At 44.8% G+C, this 15,316-nt stretch overlaps 1 protein-coding gene across 5 annotated transcripts in view; it reads right to left on the bottom strand.

Annotated features, from left to right (window-relative positions):
• Positions 1 to 6,125: 6,125 nt before the first annotated feature.
• Positions 6,126 to 15,316, bottom strand: part of NOX4 (NADPH oxidase 4) — a 333,977-nt gene continuing 324,786 nt past the window's right edge. For all 5 annotated transcript variants that reach the window (XM_040340122.1, XM_040340120.1, XM_040340119.1 and 2 more), the window contains one exon: positions 6,126 to 7,084. In XM_040340122.1, the coding sequence (XP_040196056.1) occupies positions 7,010 to 7,084 (75 nt within the window). In that variant the 3' untranslated portion in view covers positions 6,126 to 7,009. The remainder of the gene's footprint in view (positions 7,085 to 15,316) is intronic.

The following is a 15,316-nucleotide window of genomic DNA, read 5'->3' on the forward strand; positions in this document are numbered from 1 at the left end:
TTAAATTGTCCCTCTACTTTTGTTTATAGCGCAAAAAATAAAAACCACAGAGGTGATCAAATACCACCAAAAGAAAGCTCTATTTGTGGGAAAAAAAGGACGCCAATTTTGGTTGGGAGCCACGTCGCACGACCGCGCAATTTTCAGTTAAAGCGACGCAGTGCCGAATCGCAAAAAGTGCTCTGGTCTTTGACCAGCAATAAGGTCCGGGGCTTAAGTGGTTAATTCATTTGGATTTTCGGACTAATGCATTAGTAATAATTAGAATAAATAAAAACAAATTTCGGGAGTAACTATATAAATAAATTTTTCGGACGAAACCGAAATTTTGAAACAAAATATTTCAGTGTGCACATGTCTACTGGCCATACAACGAAGATGGAAAGCTTTATATACATATTTATCGGCGTATACCGCGCACTTTTTTGCCCTGAAAATCAGGGCAAAATCGTGGGTGCGCGGTATACGCCGATACCCGCTTTCCCGCGCCGAGTTTTGAATACTGCGCCGACATATACCGAACGCAGTACACTCGGGTATAGTCGGCCAGTCTCGGCTCCTTCCGCGCTCACGTCCTGGACGTACAGGACGTGAGCGCGAGTGTTGCCGAGCCTGCCCGACAATACACGAGTGTACTGCGCTCTGTATATGTCGGCGCAGTATTCAAACTCGGCGCGGGAAACGAGCGGGGAGGACGCGAGGACGCCGCAGAAGGATGCCGGACCCGACGAAGAGGACACCCGAAGCCCGCAGACGGACCCCGGACCCGACGAAGAGGACACCCGAAGCCGCAGAAGGACGCCGGACCCGACGAGGCCGCCGATGGACGCCGCGCAAGACACCAAAACTGTAAGTACAAAAAAACATTTTTTTCCACAGGATTCGGGGCCACTTTAGGGGTGCGCGGTATACGCGGGAGCGCGTTATACCGCGATAAATACGGTATATATTCCCACTAGGAGAATCTGGGTTGCACAGTTAACCAATCTCTCCTGGATATATCCTGTCTCCATTAAGTGTCCCTTTAAATTGTGATTTGATTTTTTTTCCAGCTTTTCTAAGCTCGTGGTTTATAAACATAAGCTATGCTATGTGAGATGTGGGTTTTAAAACTCAGCAATCAATGAGTTGTTTCAACTGAATTAATTCTCCCAAGATTGCAGAGTATTTATAACATAAGAAACGAGCATGGGAATGATAAATAACAGAATGGGGATTTGGAGGGATTGGAAAATATCTACTTTACAGATGATGCAATAAGAGAAAACATATACTAAAAAAACAACAAAAGAAGATTCATAACTAGGCTGAAAAAAGTCAATGACATACAACTGAATTTCAGAGGCTGTTGATTACTGGTAATTAGCTGGAAGTTGCCGGATCGATAAAGAATTGCCTAGAGACCAAGACGGAGAATGTAATCTGGAAGCAGCGATATACGGACACTACAATAAGAGAAGTCAGCTCATGAATTTCTTAAAACGAAATGTCAGGGATTTAATGTTTACAGTGGGTAAAGACATTTTAATAGTGAGCGTTATGCCTTGTTCTACACACAATCGGAATTTCCGATGAAAAAAGTCTGATGTATTTTTTTCATTGGATATTCCTACCGTATGTGGGCCCCATCTGACTTTTTTGCGTCGGAGTTTAGAAATAGAACATGTTTTATTTTTTCCGATGGAAAAAAAAAAACCTATTGGAAATTCCAATCGTCTGTGTGGAACTCCGACAGAGAAAAAAACACGCAGGCTCAGAATCAAGTCGAGCATGCTCGGAAGCATTGAACTTCATTTTTCTCGGCTCGTCGTAGTATTTTACATCACGCATTTTGGATGGTCGGAATTTGGTCTGACAGTGTGTATGCAAGACAGCTTGAACGGAATTCCATCGGATTTTATCCCATCGGAAATTCCGATTGTGTGTACAGGGCATTATGCATAGTTCAATATTTACGAAAACTGCAATAAGAAAAACTTGTGTAGCGCCCTCCAATTGTTTGACTGCTAGGTTCAATTTAGTTGTTGGCTGCACTCTAGTGAGTGAGTGATTGGTTTGGTCTGTTCAGGGATTCCAGAGTTGAGAGTATTTTCCTCCCACCTGCCTCTGAAAGAAGTTTCCAGAGTATAGGGCAGATTCAAATGATTAGTGTGAATATTTATCAAGCCCCAGCCAATCTGTCACGGACGTATTTACCGAGACCGAGATGCTGAGGGCGGCTCACCTTTGCGACCTGGCGCATCCGCCCCCTGGAGACAGAGGGGGGAAGGCACAAGGAGGCACAGGTACCGGCAGTGAAGCTGAAGATTGGATATGTTTAGACAGTAGCTTGAGCTGATGGTGGTTCACTGGAGACAACAGTGGATCAGGCAACAACAGTCCGGGTGCACAGAGCAGGTAGCCAGGGACAAGGACGGCAGGTCCGGGGTGCAAGCTGAAGGTCAAGGGTTGGAGAAGGCAGAGAATCCAAAGGTGCAGGCCAGAGGTCAGGGGCAGGAGACAGCAGCAATTCAGGAATGTAAGCCGGAGGTCAGGTTCAGGAGAGAGAGCAGAGTCGTGAGGAAATCCGGGTCAAACAAGGCAGGTACAGCAACAGGAAGCATAGCAGGAGCTGATGACAAACCAGCAACCTGTCAAAGGACAGGAGCTGGTTTAAATAGGCCGGTCAGGCCTCTGATTAGTTCTGGGGAGACAGCGTGCGTGCGCGCGGCGCACAGGCATGCGCCATAGCGCGCGGCACACAGGAATGCGCCGTAGCGCTGTTCTACAGCGCATGTGCACTATTCTGCGTCTGGCTAGGTTGGCTCCCTGACACAATCCCTGGTAGGAGGCATCCAGAAGGTGGATGGAGGGGTGATAAATGTTAAGGAAGTTTTTCCAAAGTATCCCTTTCCCTCCATGGAGGGTTCCAGTTCTCTTGGGGCTGCTGCTCCTGGAGACAACTTTACTGAGACAGGAAATTATAGGCTGGGCCTCAGCAGCTGCCTGGAAAAGATTGCCAATTAATGCTGGAGGGTGCTGCACTAAAATCCTGGTCTGGAGAAGGATCTTGTAACCTCCCTCACTGAGGATCTACCTGAGGATGCTGGGTGGCAGAGACCACTGGGTGACTGTGAGTAAAGACCATGCTGTGGACTACTAAAGTGCAAAAAGGGAACTAAGTGCCAGAAATGGCTATATAGACAGCTGCTATAGGGTCCTAGTATTACTATTAGAAGATTAGTGACAAATTGTTCCTCCTATTATTGCTATTGATCAGTTTGGAGCAGGGAAGCCATTAGAAATGTTGGGGCCCCTTACACAGCTTTAGGCCTGCCCCCCCCCCCAGGCCTGACCACCAACATTTCCCAGGGCCCACCCATTGGTCATCCCATCAAATCCACCCACTGGCGAACCCTCCTAGTCCTTTAGTGCACCCACTTTTATTTTAACACTCTTACAACCTTATATATTAAATTAAAAGTGTTTTCCAAGGCATCAGTACTTTCAAGATTTAACAATGAGGAATTATATTTTGGCCATATAATATGAACCCTGCCACCAGGACAAGGTAGACTCTTTTGAACAGGACCCTAACCTAACACTATCCTCCCCTAGCAGAAAACAAAAAAAAATATTTTCAGCAAAGAGACACCCCCATTCAAGCAAATAGACATCCCCATATATTCTGCAAAGAGACAGGCCAATCCAGCGCCAGTACACACACCTCTATGCACTCAGCCCCCCTCACACCTGTACATTCTCAGTCCCCCTCACAACTGTATACACTTACCCCCCCACACTTGTACACACTCAGCTCTCCACACATACATGTAAGCACACATCCCCCCCACACACCTGTATGTCCTTCACACTTGTACGCAATCAGCTCCCCCCTCACACCTGTACGCACTTAGCCCCCTCACACCTGCACACACAGCCCCCCTCACATGCAGCCTCCTTAACACCTGTACGCACTTAGCCCCCTCACACCTGCACACACAGCCCCCCTCACATGCAGCCTCCTTAACACCTGTACGCACTCAGCTCCCGCACACCTGTACGCATTCAGCCCCCCCCCCCACACACACCTGTATACACACGGCCCCCTTCACATCTGTGTATATGTCAGCTCCCCCCTTACCTGGCCTGCAAGGCTGCGTGTTTGGATAAGGGTCTGATATGGATTTTATTTACATTTTGGCATTACGCCCTTTTTCCTTTTTGTTTTGTATTGTCAGCAATGGCTTGCAGCTGCAAAAGTCTATTTAAATGTCATTTTTCTTCTTCACAAATGTCAGTTTTGCTTCAGCAGGTTCTATACACAGTACAGATGTGTCCCCCCAGCACTATATTTAAAGGATTTTTCATTTTTATTGTTTCACTTTAAGCATCAATTAAATCACTGCTCTTTCAAAAACAATATTTAAAACATTTTTTGTTTGCATTGACACATGTCTCCCAGGGCATGGGCCCCCATACCTTTTTTATGGCCAATAACCTGCATATAGGCCTTCAAAATGGGGACTTTTGATTTTTCATGTTCGCGTCCCATAGACTTTAATAGAGTTAGCGGCTCGGGTCTGAACCTTTTCCCTGTTCGGGAGTTCTGGTGCGAACCGAACTGGGGGGTCTTTGGCCAATCACTACTTCTGAAGTGTCAAGTGAAGAAAATACATTTTGGTGGTCAAACACCAGTGACAGTGTAGAGGTGAGCCCGGTCTCCTTTGCTTGTTAAGAACATTGAAAGTGTATATCAACCATCCTCCTCTCTTTCTCCCCCCCCCTTTTTTTTTCTCTTCTCTCTTTTCCCTTTTCTTTTTCTCTCTCTCTCCTCAGTGCTATTATTTCTTCAGCCTCAGCTTATAATTTGGAATGCTGATAACCCTGGCCATGTCCCTGGAAGAGCATTCTCAGCAAGCACACCTGCTAGTGAAGGAAATAGATTGCTTGGGCCAGCTTGGGCTAAACAGAACTATTGAAAGGCACAGTAAACATGGAGTGATGCCTCGTACACACGACCGGTTTTCCCGTCTGGAAAACTGCCAAGACAGCTTTTGGCAGGGAAAACCGTCTGTTTGTATGCTCCATTGCAGTTTTCCCAAAGACATGTTTTCTTTTTTCCCGGCGGACTTTTTCCCGTCGGGAAAACCGGTCATGTGTATGCTTCCCGGGGGATAATAAATCATGCATGCTCTGAATCAAGTATGAGACGGGAGTGCTTGTTCTGGTAAAACTAGCGTTCAAAATAGAGATAGCACATTCTTTGCGCTGTAACGGACTGAAAAACACGAAAACTGAAAAGCGCGAATCGTCTCTCACCAAACTTTTACTAACACGAGGATCAGCAAAAGCAGCCCAAAGGGTGGCGCTGTTTGAATGGAATTTCCCCTTTATAGTCCCGTTGTACGTGGTGTACGTCACCGTGCTTTGGACGGGCGGTATTTGGCCTGAACCTGTGTATGCAAGGCAGGCTTGAGAGGAATCCCGTTGGGAAAAACTTAGGGGCAGATCCACAAAGAAGTTACGCTTCTTTGTGGATCTGAAGCTGTGCTAGATCCGACTGCCGTACGTCTTAGTACGCCGTCGGATCTAAGGTGCATATTTACGCTGGCTGCTAGGTGGCGTTTCCGTAGATTTCCGCGTTGAGTATGCAAATTAGCTAGATAGGGCGATCCACGAACGTACGTTTGTCCAGCGCATTTTTTAACGTCGTTTCCATAAGGCTTTTTTCAGCGTATAGTTACCCCTGCTATATGAGGCGTATCCTATGTTAAGTATGGCCGTCGTTCCTGCGTCAAATTTTTAATATTTTACGTTGTTTGCGTAAGTCGTTGGCGAATAGGGCTTTGCGTAGAATGACGTTCACGTCGTAAGCATTGGCTTGTTGGGGGTTAATTTCAGGCATGCGCACTGGGATACCCCCACGGACATTTAAAAAAAACGTCATTTATGTCGGGTCAAGACATATTTACATAAAACACGCCCCCATCACATCCATTTGAATTGCGCGCCCTTACGCCACCAAAGTTACACTACGCCGCTGTAACTTACGGCGCAAATTCTTTGAGGATAAGGAAATTACGCTGTAAGTTACGGCGGCGTAGTGTATCGGAGATACGCTACGCCGGACGCAACAATGCGCCAGGCTACGTGGATCTGGCCCTTAGTTTTTTTCCTGCCGAGAAAAACGGTCATGTGTACGAGGCATACGGTTTTTAAGATTACAAGCTAGCTAAATTGTGCAATCAGATTGTCACAACCCCTTTAGCATAACCAGTCTGTTCAACTGTATCCAAGATAAGAGTGGCACCTAAGGTATCTGAATGATATGTGCATGATCATTTAGATCTCATACCAAATCTATAAACTTATTAAAACAAATTGTAATCCACTGATAGATATTAATTTATTTAGCTGTCTCTCCCGACAAATAGACTTTCCATACAATTATTTCCTCTATACTCCATCTGTGTAGAATATAAAAATGAGGATGTGAATCATGCTGCCCACCAGAGCAAGTCGATGCCAAATCCGCTGGTCAAAACTGCAAATGACCATTTAGTCACATTATAAGCACCACTGCAAAAATACTGAAGCGATTGCATAGAACAAAAGTAAATATTTAAATAGGTTTGCATAAAAAGATAATTAGTAATTCTCCCTTCCCTTTCCCTATCAATAGAAAGCATACATAAAAAGTGCCATTGAAATCTACAGAATGCCCTTTCGGTTGACTGCATTTTCATGAGATATTTCAGTAAAATGGGGTCTTTTTCTCAATGGATGTCAAGTATTTTGTTAGAAAAATACAGTGCATAGAACAAGCCACAATTAACATTGTTTTGTAAGCAGTAATCCCTTCATTAATTAAATAGCTGCAACGTGGATAAGAGTCAATCGTAGTGATTTGCGTCACTCTATTGATTAAGGTTCTTTGGTTCGTGTTAATTGCACTTGGTCTCCCCTGCCGTGTATTTAATCTCAACTGAAGGACTCTTTGTTGTATTCAAACCGCGTTCCATAACGGTTAGGACGATTGCACATTTTGTGAAGATCTTTGGAGAGTCCCTTTGGGCCGCAGCAAAACACTCCCACCGATTTCCTGGAAATTAACAAAATAAATGATGAGTCTGATATGGTTGTATGTGTCGATCACTGAAAAAGTGATACTACAGCGCTATTGTGGTGAATACAAAGGAAAAACAACAACAAGGATAACCAAATAATTAAAGCTGAATACATAAAAATGTACTAAACAAATAAAAATTTAATGATGCGTTAAAATCAACCCTATATGCTGTACAGTGATAAAAAGTGAATAATATGAACCTAAATAGGTATTAAATAAACTGTGACAAGCCAATTAAAAAAGTGCCAATGTGATAAAAGCAACAATATGCAAATCATAGTCCATTCATTTAAACTGGGTAGGAAGTGATGGTACTCTCCTGTGATACTGAACTCCTTCCACCCTGCTTCAACCGACCATGGGTAACCATGATTAAGTCACGTGACGTGTGACGTAATGCGTAGGGGAGGAGCCGAGTCCCACGATCGAAGGTGTCGTACACCGCATGAGGAGATCGCTACACTGAGCGAGGCTGCACGTCTGTTTTGTCCAGAGGATTCGTGAGTGCAATCGTATCGCTGTCATGCTTTTTTCTCTATTTGGCGCTTCATATTGCACAATGAGGTCTTGTTTTGACGTCTATTTCTTCCATATGAGCCGTCGTTTTTGTTAAGGAAGTGTCGTATGCAAGTGGTCGGAAGAAGCAGGGTGGAAGGAATTCAGTATCACAGGAGAGTACCATCACTTCCTACCCAGTTCAGATGGATGGACTATGATTTGCATATTGTTGCTTTTATCACATTGGCACTTGTTTTAATTGGCTTGTCACAGTTTATTTAATACCTATTTAGGTTCATATTATTCACTTTGTTTCACTGTACAGCATATAGGGTTGATTTTAGCGCATCATTACATCACGTCACATGTGTCGATCACTACCTCTCTTCGGGAAAACCTAAGAACGTTCAATCTGTATCCAATGCATGTATGTTTTGTTACCTGGTACAGCCTTTGTCATCATCAGCAACCAATTTTGTGAAGGAGGTGATTGGCCAACAACTACCTTCACATAAGTTGTTTCCTTGCAGGTTAGGGTTGGGGCAATTGTTATAGTAATGACTTACTCTGTGATTTGGCCTAGGGTTTAGACTTTGGCTAGAATTAAGGGTCCGGATTCAGGTAGCCCAGCGTAATGATGTGAGGGCGTAACGTATCTCCGATATGTTACGCCGCCGTAAATTAGGGCACAAGTTCCGTATTCATAAAGAACTTGCGCCCTAAGTTATGGCGGCGTAGCGTATGTGGGCCGGCGTAAGCCCGCCTAATTCAAATGGGGATGATGTGGGCGTGTTTTATTTAAATGAATGGTGACCCCCCGTATTTTACGTTTTTTACGAACGGCGCATGCTCGAAATTCCGCCGCAAATCGTCATTGCTTTCGACGTGAACGTAAATTACGTCCAGCCCTATTCGCGAACGACTTACGCAAACGATGTAAAAATCCTTGCTGAATCCGGCCCAAGGACTTTAGTATAAAGCTGAACCCCAGCCACATATAAAAAACATGAACAAATGCAGCTCAGTGTTTCTTAATAGATAAGTATGGTTAAAGATTTCCTGGCCATACTATTTAGTTTTAGTCAGTTTTTTAAGTAACATACCAATTTTGTTTTGGTCATATTTTAGTCATTTGAATCATTTTAGTTTTAGTCATATTTTAGTCAACTTAAACCTCCAGTCCATTATAGTCAACTAAAACCTCCAGTACATTATAGTCAACTAAAACCTCCAGTAGAAAAATTGGCAATTGGAGAGGCGATATGGACTTTCATGGTACAGTATAGACTTAGGCCCCATACACACGACCGAGTTTCTTGGCAGAATTCAGCCAGAAACTCGATCGGAGCTGGATTCTGCCGAGAAACTCGGTCGTGTGTACACTTTTCAGCGAGGAAGCCGACGAGGAACTCGTCGGGCCGAATAGAGAACATGTTCTCTATTTCCTCGTTGTTCAAGGAACTCGACGAGGAACTCGATGTGTTTGGCACGTCGAGTTCCTCGGACGTGTGTACGGGGCCTTACACAGTTGTAATAAAAAAGAAAAAACAATCTCCAGTACCCACCTGAACTTCCTCTTTCATCAGAGCTTCGCCTGTCTGTTAAAGCCCCAGCCCCCTGATTCTATCAGCAAGCTGTATTGGTTGAGAGACGCAGTTTCAGCTCTGAAGTTCCAAAACGCTCAAGAAGCAAAATTCCATTCATTTCAATGGCCCCTGTTTACATCTGAGCTTTCTGGCGCTTGAAGCAAAACTCCTGAAGCTCAAAAAAAGAACAGGAGCTTCTTTTTGGCAGATTACAAGCATTTTTGCCCCCGTAGACTCAATAGAAACACCTGACTTGAGCAGAAAAACGCTTGTAAAATGCTCAAATAGCAGCTCTTCACACCTAATTTCCTCTATCTCTCCTCCCCCTAGCACTTTTTATTGGATAAACAAAAATGCCTGAAGCTGTAAATGCTTGCAATACACTTCTAAAAAGTTTTTTTTTAAAAAGCCTGTAAAAACCTGCAAAAAAAAAAAAAAAAACGCCCAAACGACGCCAGTAAAGCTATACTCTCAGGTGTGAATGGAGCCTGAATCTGTTTTCCTCCAGACGTAAAGAGTGCTCTTTTGTCCACTTGATGACTTTAACCACTTCAAAAATGCACGCCGTCATATGACGTCCAAAAAGGGGATCTCTTATGCCGGGTGGACGTCATATGACATCCTGTACATTGTGCGGTGATATCTGAATGATGCCTTTCAGATATCATTTTGTTCTGGCGGTGATCCTGCGCACCATAAGAACGATCATATCGGCGGTTCTGCTGCTTGATCATTCTTATAGGCGGCGGGAGGGGACATCCCCCCTCCCGCCACCATCCGGTGCTTTTCCGGGCTCTCCCGTGCCATCGGGGGCCCGGAGAGATGATCGCCGTGCGACGGATGGGAGGCATAGAGATCATCTCTATGACCGTCGGAGGCCCGGGCGCGATGTGATGACGTCACGCCCGGGTACCCGTAAGTAAACAAACCGCAATTGCGGCTAGTAAGAATGAGATCTGTGAATTTTTTTTCACGATCTCATTCTTTCCAGCCTGGAGGAGAAATGTGGGGTCTTATTAACCCCGCATCTCTCCTTAAAGAGGACCTGTCACACACTATTCCTATTACAAGGGATGTTTACATTACTTGTAATAGGAATAAAAGTCATAAAAAAAAAAATGTAAAAAAAAGTGTAAAAAATAAATAAATAAGTAAAATAAAAAATAAATAAAAAAAATTAAAACGCCCCTGTCCTCGGTAGCTCGCGCTCAGAAGCGAACGCACACATAAGTCCCGCCCACGTATGTAAACGTTGTTCAAACCACACATGTGAGGTGTCGCCGCGTGCGTTAGAGCGTGTGCAACAATTATAGCACTAGATCTCCTCTGTAACTCTAAACTGGTAACCTGTAAACATTTTAAAGCGTCGCCTATGGAGATTTTTAAGTAACGAAGTTTGCCGCCATTCCATGAGTGTGCGCAATTTTAAAGCATGAAATGTTGGGTATCTAATTACTTGGCGTAACATCATCTTTCATATTTTACAAAATTGGGCTAACTTTACTGTTTTGTTATTTTTTAATTCATGAAACCATTTTTTTTTACAAAAAAAAGGCGTTTGAAAAATGATTGCGCAAATACCGTGCAAGATAAAAAGTTGCAATGACCGCCATTTTATTCCCTAGGGTGTCTGCTAAAAAAACATATATAATATTTGGGGGTTCTGAGTAATTTTCTAGCAAAAGAATGATGATTTGCACATGTAGGAGAGAAGTGCCAGAATAGGCCCGGTATGGAGGTGGGTTTTAAAGCCCTGTATTGAAGTGGTTAAAGTGAATAACTCAACACCAAGTACACTATATGGACCTTGTGCTCCCTGGGTCCACCCTCCCTGTTCTCTGGCCCCTCTTTGTGCTCCCTGGCCCCACCCCTGATCTCCGCCCCTCCTTGTGCTATTTGACTCCACCCCCTGCTGTCCAGCCCCTCCTTGTGCTCCCTGGCTCTGCCCTGCCTGCTCTACAACCCCTTTTTGTGCTCCCTGGCTCTGCCCCCTGCTCTCCGGTCCCTCCTTGTGCTCCCTGGCTCCACCCTCCCTGCTCTACGGACCCTCTTTGTACTCCCTGGCTCTGCCCCCTGCTCTCCAGCGCCCCCATGCTCTCTGGCCTCTTCCTGTGCCCCCGGCTCCTCCACCAGTGCTCTCCGACCTCCTGCTCTTCCGCACCCCCATGCTCTCCACTCCCATTCTTAATGCCCCCCCGCTCTCAAGCTCCCCCCCAGCGCTCTCCAGCCCCCACCCCTCGTGTGCTCTTCACCTTCCCCAGTGCTCTCTGACCCCCAGCAATCTCCGGCCCCCACCCCCCCAGTGCTCTCCAGCTCCCCCAGTGCTCTCACAGACTGGGACATGGGGCACAGAAGGGGCTGCATTCTCCCTCCTCATTCTCCCAAGACACGTGAAATTCTTAGAGGGGTTGCCACCTTGCTGGGTCCCAGATTTTGTAGTGACTCCATATGTCTGATGGGTGAGGAGGGTGCCCTGGAAGTGGTGCTGATGAACTGTGTGCTAGATCCGTGCATCCTTCTGCAGCCATTTTCATTGCTTGAATTTTTTCCCCATTATAGGTGTGAGTGGGGCCTCATGTGTAAGTTTTGCCTAAGGCCTCACAAAGCCTAGAGCTACCTCTGAGTGACAGCATGAATATCAGTCCCCTGCAGTACTTTATCTTTACCTTTTTATTATCAGGAGCTTAGGAAGTGATTGCAAAAATTTACTATAAAAATGGAAACCACTTTAACAATTCACTGTACATTTGGAACAAAAAAATACTCTAATTTTAAATACAAATATCTAAAACTGGTAATTGTGATAATTATGCCACATCAGTAGATTACTTGGATTAGGTATACATGATTTTTACTCATATAATACACGTATACCAGTACTTATAGAGTATATAAATAAATGTATATAATGCTTGGATGTGCCTGATGTGGCATACATTTGGGGTTTAGCAGCAGCTGACAAATCACTACACAGCGGTATATAAGCCTATACATGGGGATATAATGTATTTCCCACAGCCTGCAATCAGTAAGGGAGGATATTCTGGGAAGGGGCATCGGCGGCCTGCTGAGCTGCCTTGATAACATCATGGAACTCCACGGCAATATGCAGTAAACTAATTATGCTTTCTGTGAATATTGCCATGGTTAATGGATGGGCAGGAAGACACCGGGAGCTAATACACATTCGCCTAGTTTGATTTACAAAAGGGATTATTCTTTAAAATGTTACCTCTGTGTAAACCCTTCAGGTCCTGGAGACACATATCATAAGACCTACATAGATGTCTATATAGCTGAGCTGAAAGCATTAAAATTGAAAAAGGGAACTTCTACTAGGTTTTCTGCTACTACGGGTTACCAGTGGCGGCTGGTGCTCCAAATTTTTGGGGGGGCGCAAAGAAACTGAAAAAAAAAACACATAATTTGCAGCCACTGTGCCCAAACGCAGCTACTTTACCCATCAATTGCCTCCACTGTGCCATCAAACGCAGCCACTGTCACTGTGCCCATCAAAAGCAGCCACTGTCACTATGCCCATCAAATGCAGCCACTGTTACTGTGCCCATCAAATGCAGCCACTGTTACTGTGCCCATCAAACGCAGCCACTGTCACTGTGCCCATCCCAAATGCAGTCATCGTCGCGGCGACGGCGCGGCCACGTCACCGCGCTGTCTGTCCGTGCGGATTTCTGTCTGATGGTGTGTACAACCATCAGACAGAAATCTCCGGGCGGACATGTCCGCTGAAAACGGTCCGGCGGACCGATTTCAGCAGACAGTCCGTCCGTGTGTACAAGGCCTTAGAGGGAAGTGTAACAGCTCTTGCATGTGGCAGATAGTAAGGTCCCGCCGGCATGCAGATATGAAGGCACAGCAAAGGAGCCCTTCAGATGGAAACGGCAAGCCCCGCCGGTGTCCATGACGTTACTGGATCTCCGACGGAACTCCCTGAAGGCCCAGAAGCCGGCAGAGAGATGAGTACCAATCAAAAAAATTGTAATCGATCAAAAAGATTTTGATCGATCAAAAAAATGAAAGATTAATCGATTAATTAAAAGTTAATTTGCACAGCCCTAGTTTAGAGTTGTCATTTTGTTAAGATGATCAGCTATGTCTGAATTCATTGGATTTTAGATATCATATTATATACTGGATATTCCTGTATACTGTTCTTTATGTACAACCTAAACATGCTGACTTGTTCACCCTTTTCTTTTCTTCTTAAAAATTTCCTTAGGTAAGAAGTTATATTTAGTTTGGAGGGACTGGAAGGGGACAAGGCGGCCACTGCAGTAAAGATCAGAAACATGGGTTATCCCTCTATCACACCACTCCCTAAGATTGATGTCAGGGATAGCGCTAGTTAAAGTTACTATAGGGATAGGTAATTCAACTGTTTTAGACAGCGGGTCTACGGTACAGCCAAGTTCCCTCCAGGCCACCAATGTAGCTTGAATAGTTAGAGGAAGGTGTTGTAAAGAGAAGGGGTTCCATCTATTCAGAATTAGCAGAGAAAGGAAATCTTTGGTGGGACTCAGTGTTCGTTCAATACTACACCAAGGAGTGTCTACAGTATTGGTCAGCCATGTTTTGACTTGGTTTAGTAGAGAAGCGCAATGGTAATCACGCAGATCAGTGAAACCCATTCCTCCCGCCGATCTATGCTTGATCTTTCCAGATTGATTCTGAATGGGAGAGTTTGGTTCATTATAATCAGCCAGTGCTCTGACAGAAGCTGCAGGGTCTGCAATACTTTAGCAGTATTTAACCCCTGGGGCAGGGCTCAAGTCCTGGGGGAACGCGTGGGAACGGAGTTCCTGCACTTTTTTCACAGCAGGAACGCAGTTCCCTTTACAGGACTAGAGCAGCCGAGCCCCCCGAGCCAATCCTTCACTAAGCGGTGATGCCCAGCTCGAGTCACTGTCAGGGGCAGGCGAACCTTAGTAATCCTTTACGTTACTGGCCGCTTCCTGTATATGGATTCATCGGGTAGTGTGCGGGTATTCCGTCACTTCCTCGATGCCGCAATGTCTCCTGGGAGCTTTTGTCATTGTTCCCAGGAGACATTGTGGAGGTCTGGCGCGAGTTCTTTCTAAATCCCGCCATAACTCGCGGCAAACCTCCGCAATATCTCCTGGGAACAATGACAAAAGCTCCCAGGAGACATTGCGGCATCGAGGAAGTGACGGAATACCCGCACACTACCCGATGAATCCATATACAGGAAGCGGCCAGTAACGTAAAGGATTACTAAGGTACAGTGGATCGGAAAAAAAAAACGCGGTTTAGTAATTTTGGATATGGGCGTATCATTTTTTTTTTTTTGATGGTGTGGTTTTGGGTGGGAGTTCCCACACTTTTTTCCCCAGGACTTGACCCCTGCCCTGGGGAGTATCTCACCAAACCTTATTTAAGCGAGTGTCTTAGTGCAGACTTCTGCATTAGTGAGCCAATCACACAAGAAGGAAATTACATTCATGGGGGTGTTCTGTACACCATTAGTGTACAGATCACCTCCAGGTAGCCATATTGTATTACATTTTACAGAAAAATAACATTAAATTACAATGTGGCTTGTCTATCAATTGTATATGCCGGGGGTCTCCAAACTACAACAATAGGACACATTTGACCTGCTTCAAGATTTCATCCAGCCCACAGCCAGGGTCAATTGCGGATTCTCAGGATTCAGGATTAAGGCCAGCAGAGGCTACCTATGGTCTTTCCATCTGATTTAAGGGGGAGCTCTGATGTAAGAGGGACCCTGATGGGGAACATGATGTAAGGCAGGACTCTGATAGGGCCCTGATGTAAGGGGGCATTCTGATGTAAAGGGGGAACCTAATGAAGAATATGATGTAAGGGGGGGGCCTGATGATGATTTTTTTGAGGGGGGATTTGATTATTTGATGTTGCCCTCATACTGAAAAGTTTGGAGATCCCAGGTATAGGTTTTATATATATATATATATATATATATATATATATATATATATATATATATGTTACAGAAATGTGAATTCAATAATAAAGTGACTAGCACATTGAAAATCGACAGCAACATTTTTTTTCCTGCTGTTGAGTGTGTAAGTAAAGATAAATATATACAAAATTCAAC

Source organism: Rana temporaria, chromosome 2, assembly GCF_905171775.1.
Source record: "Rana temporaria chromosome 2, aRanTem1.1, whole genome shotgun sequence".
NCBI lineage: Eukaryota > Metazoa > Chordata > Amphibia > Anura > Ranidae > Rana > Rana temporaria.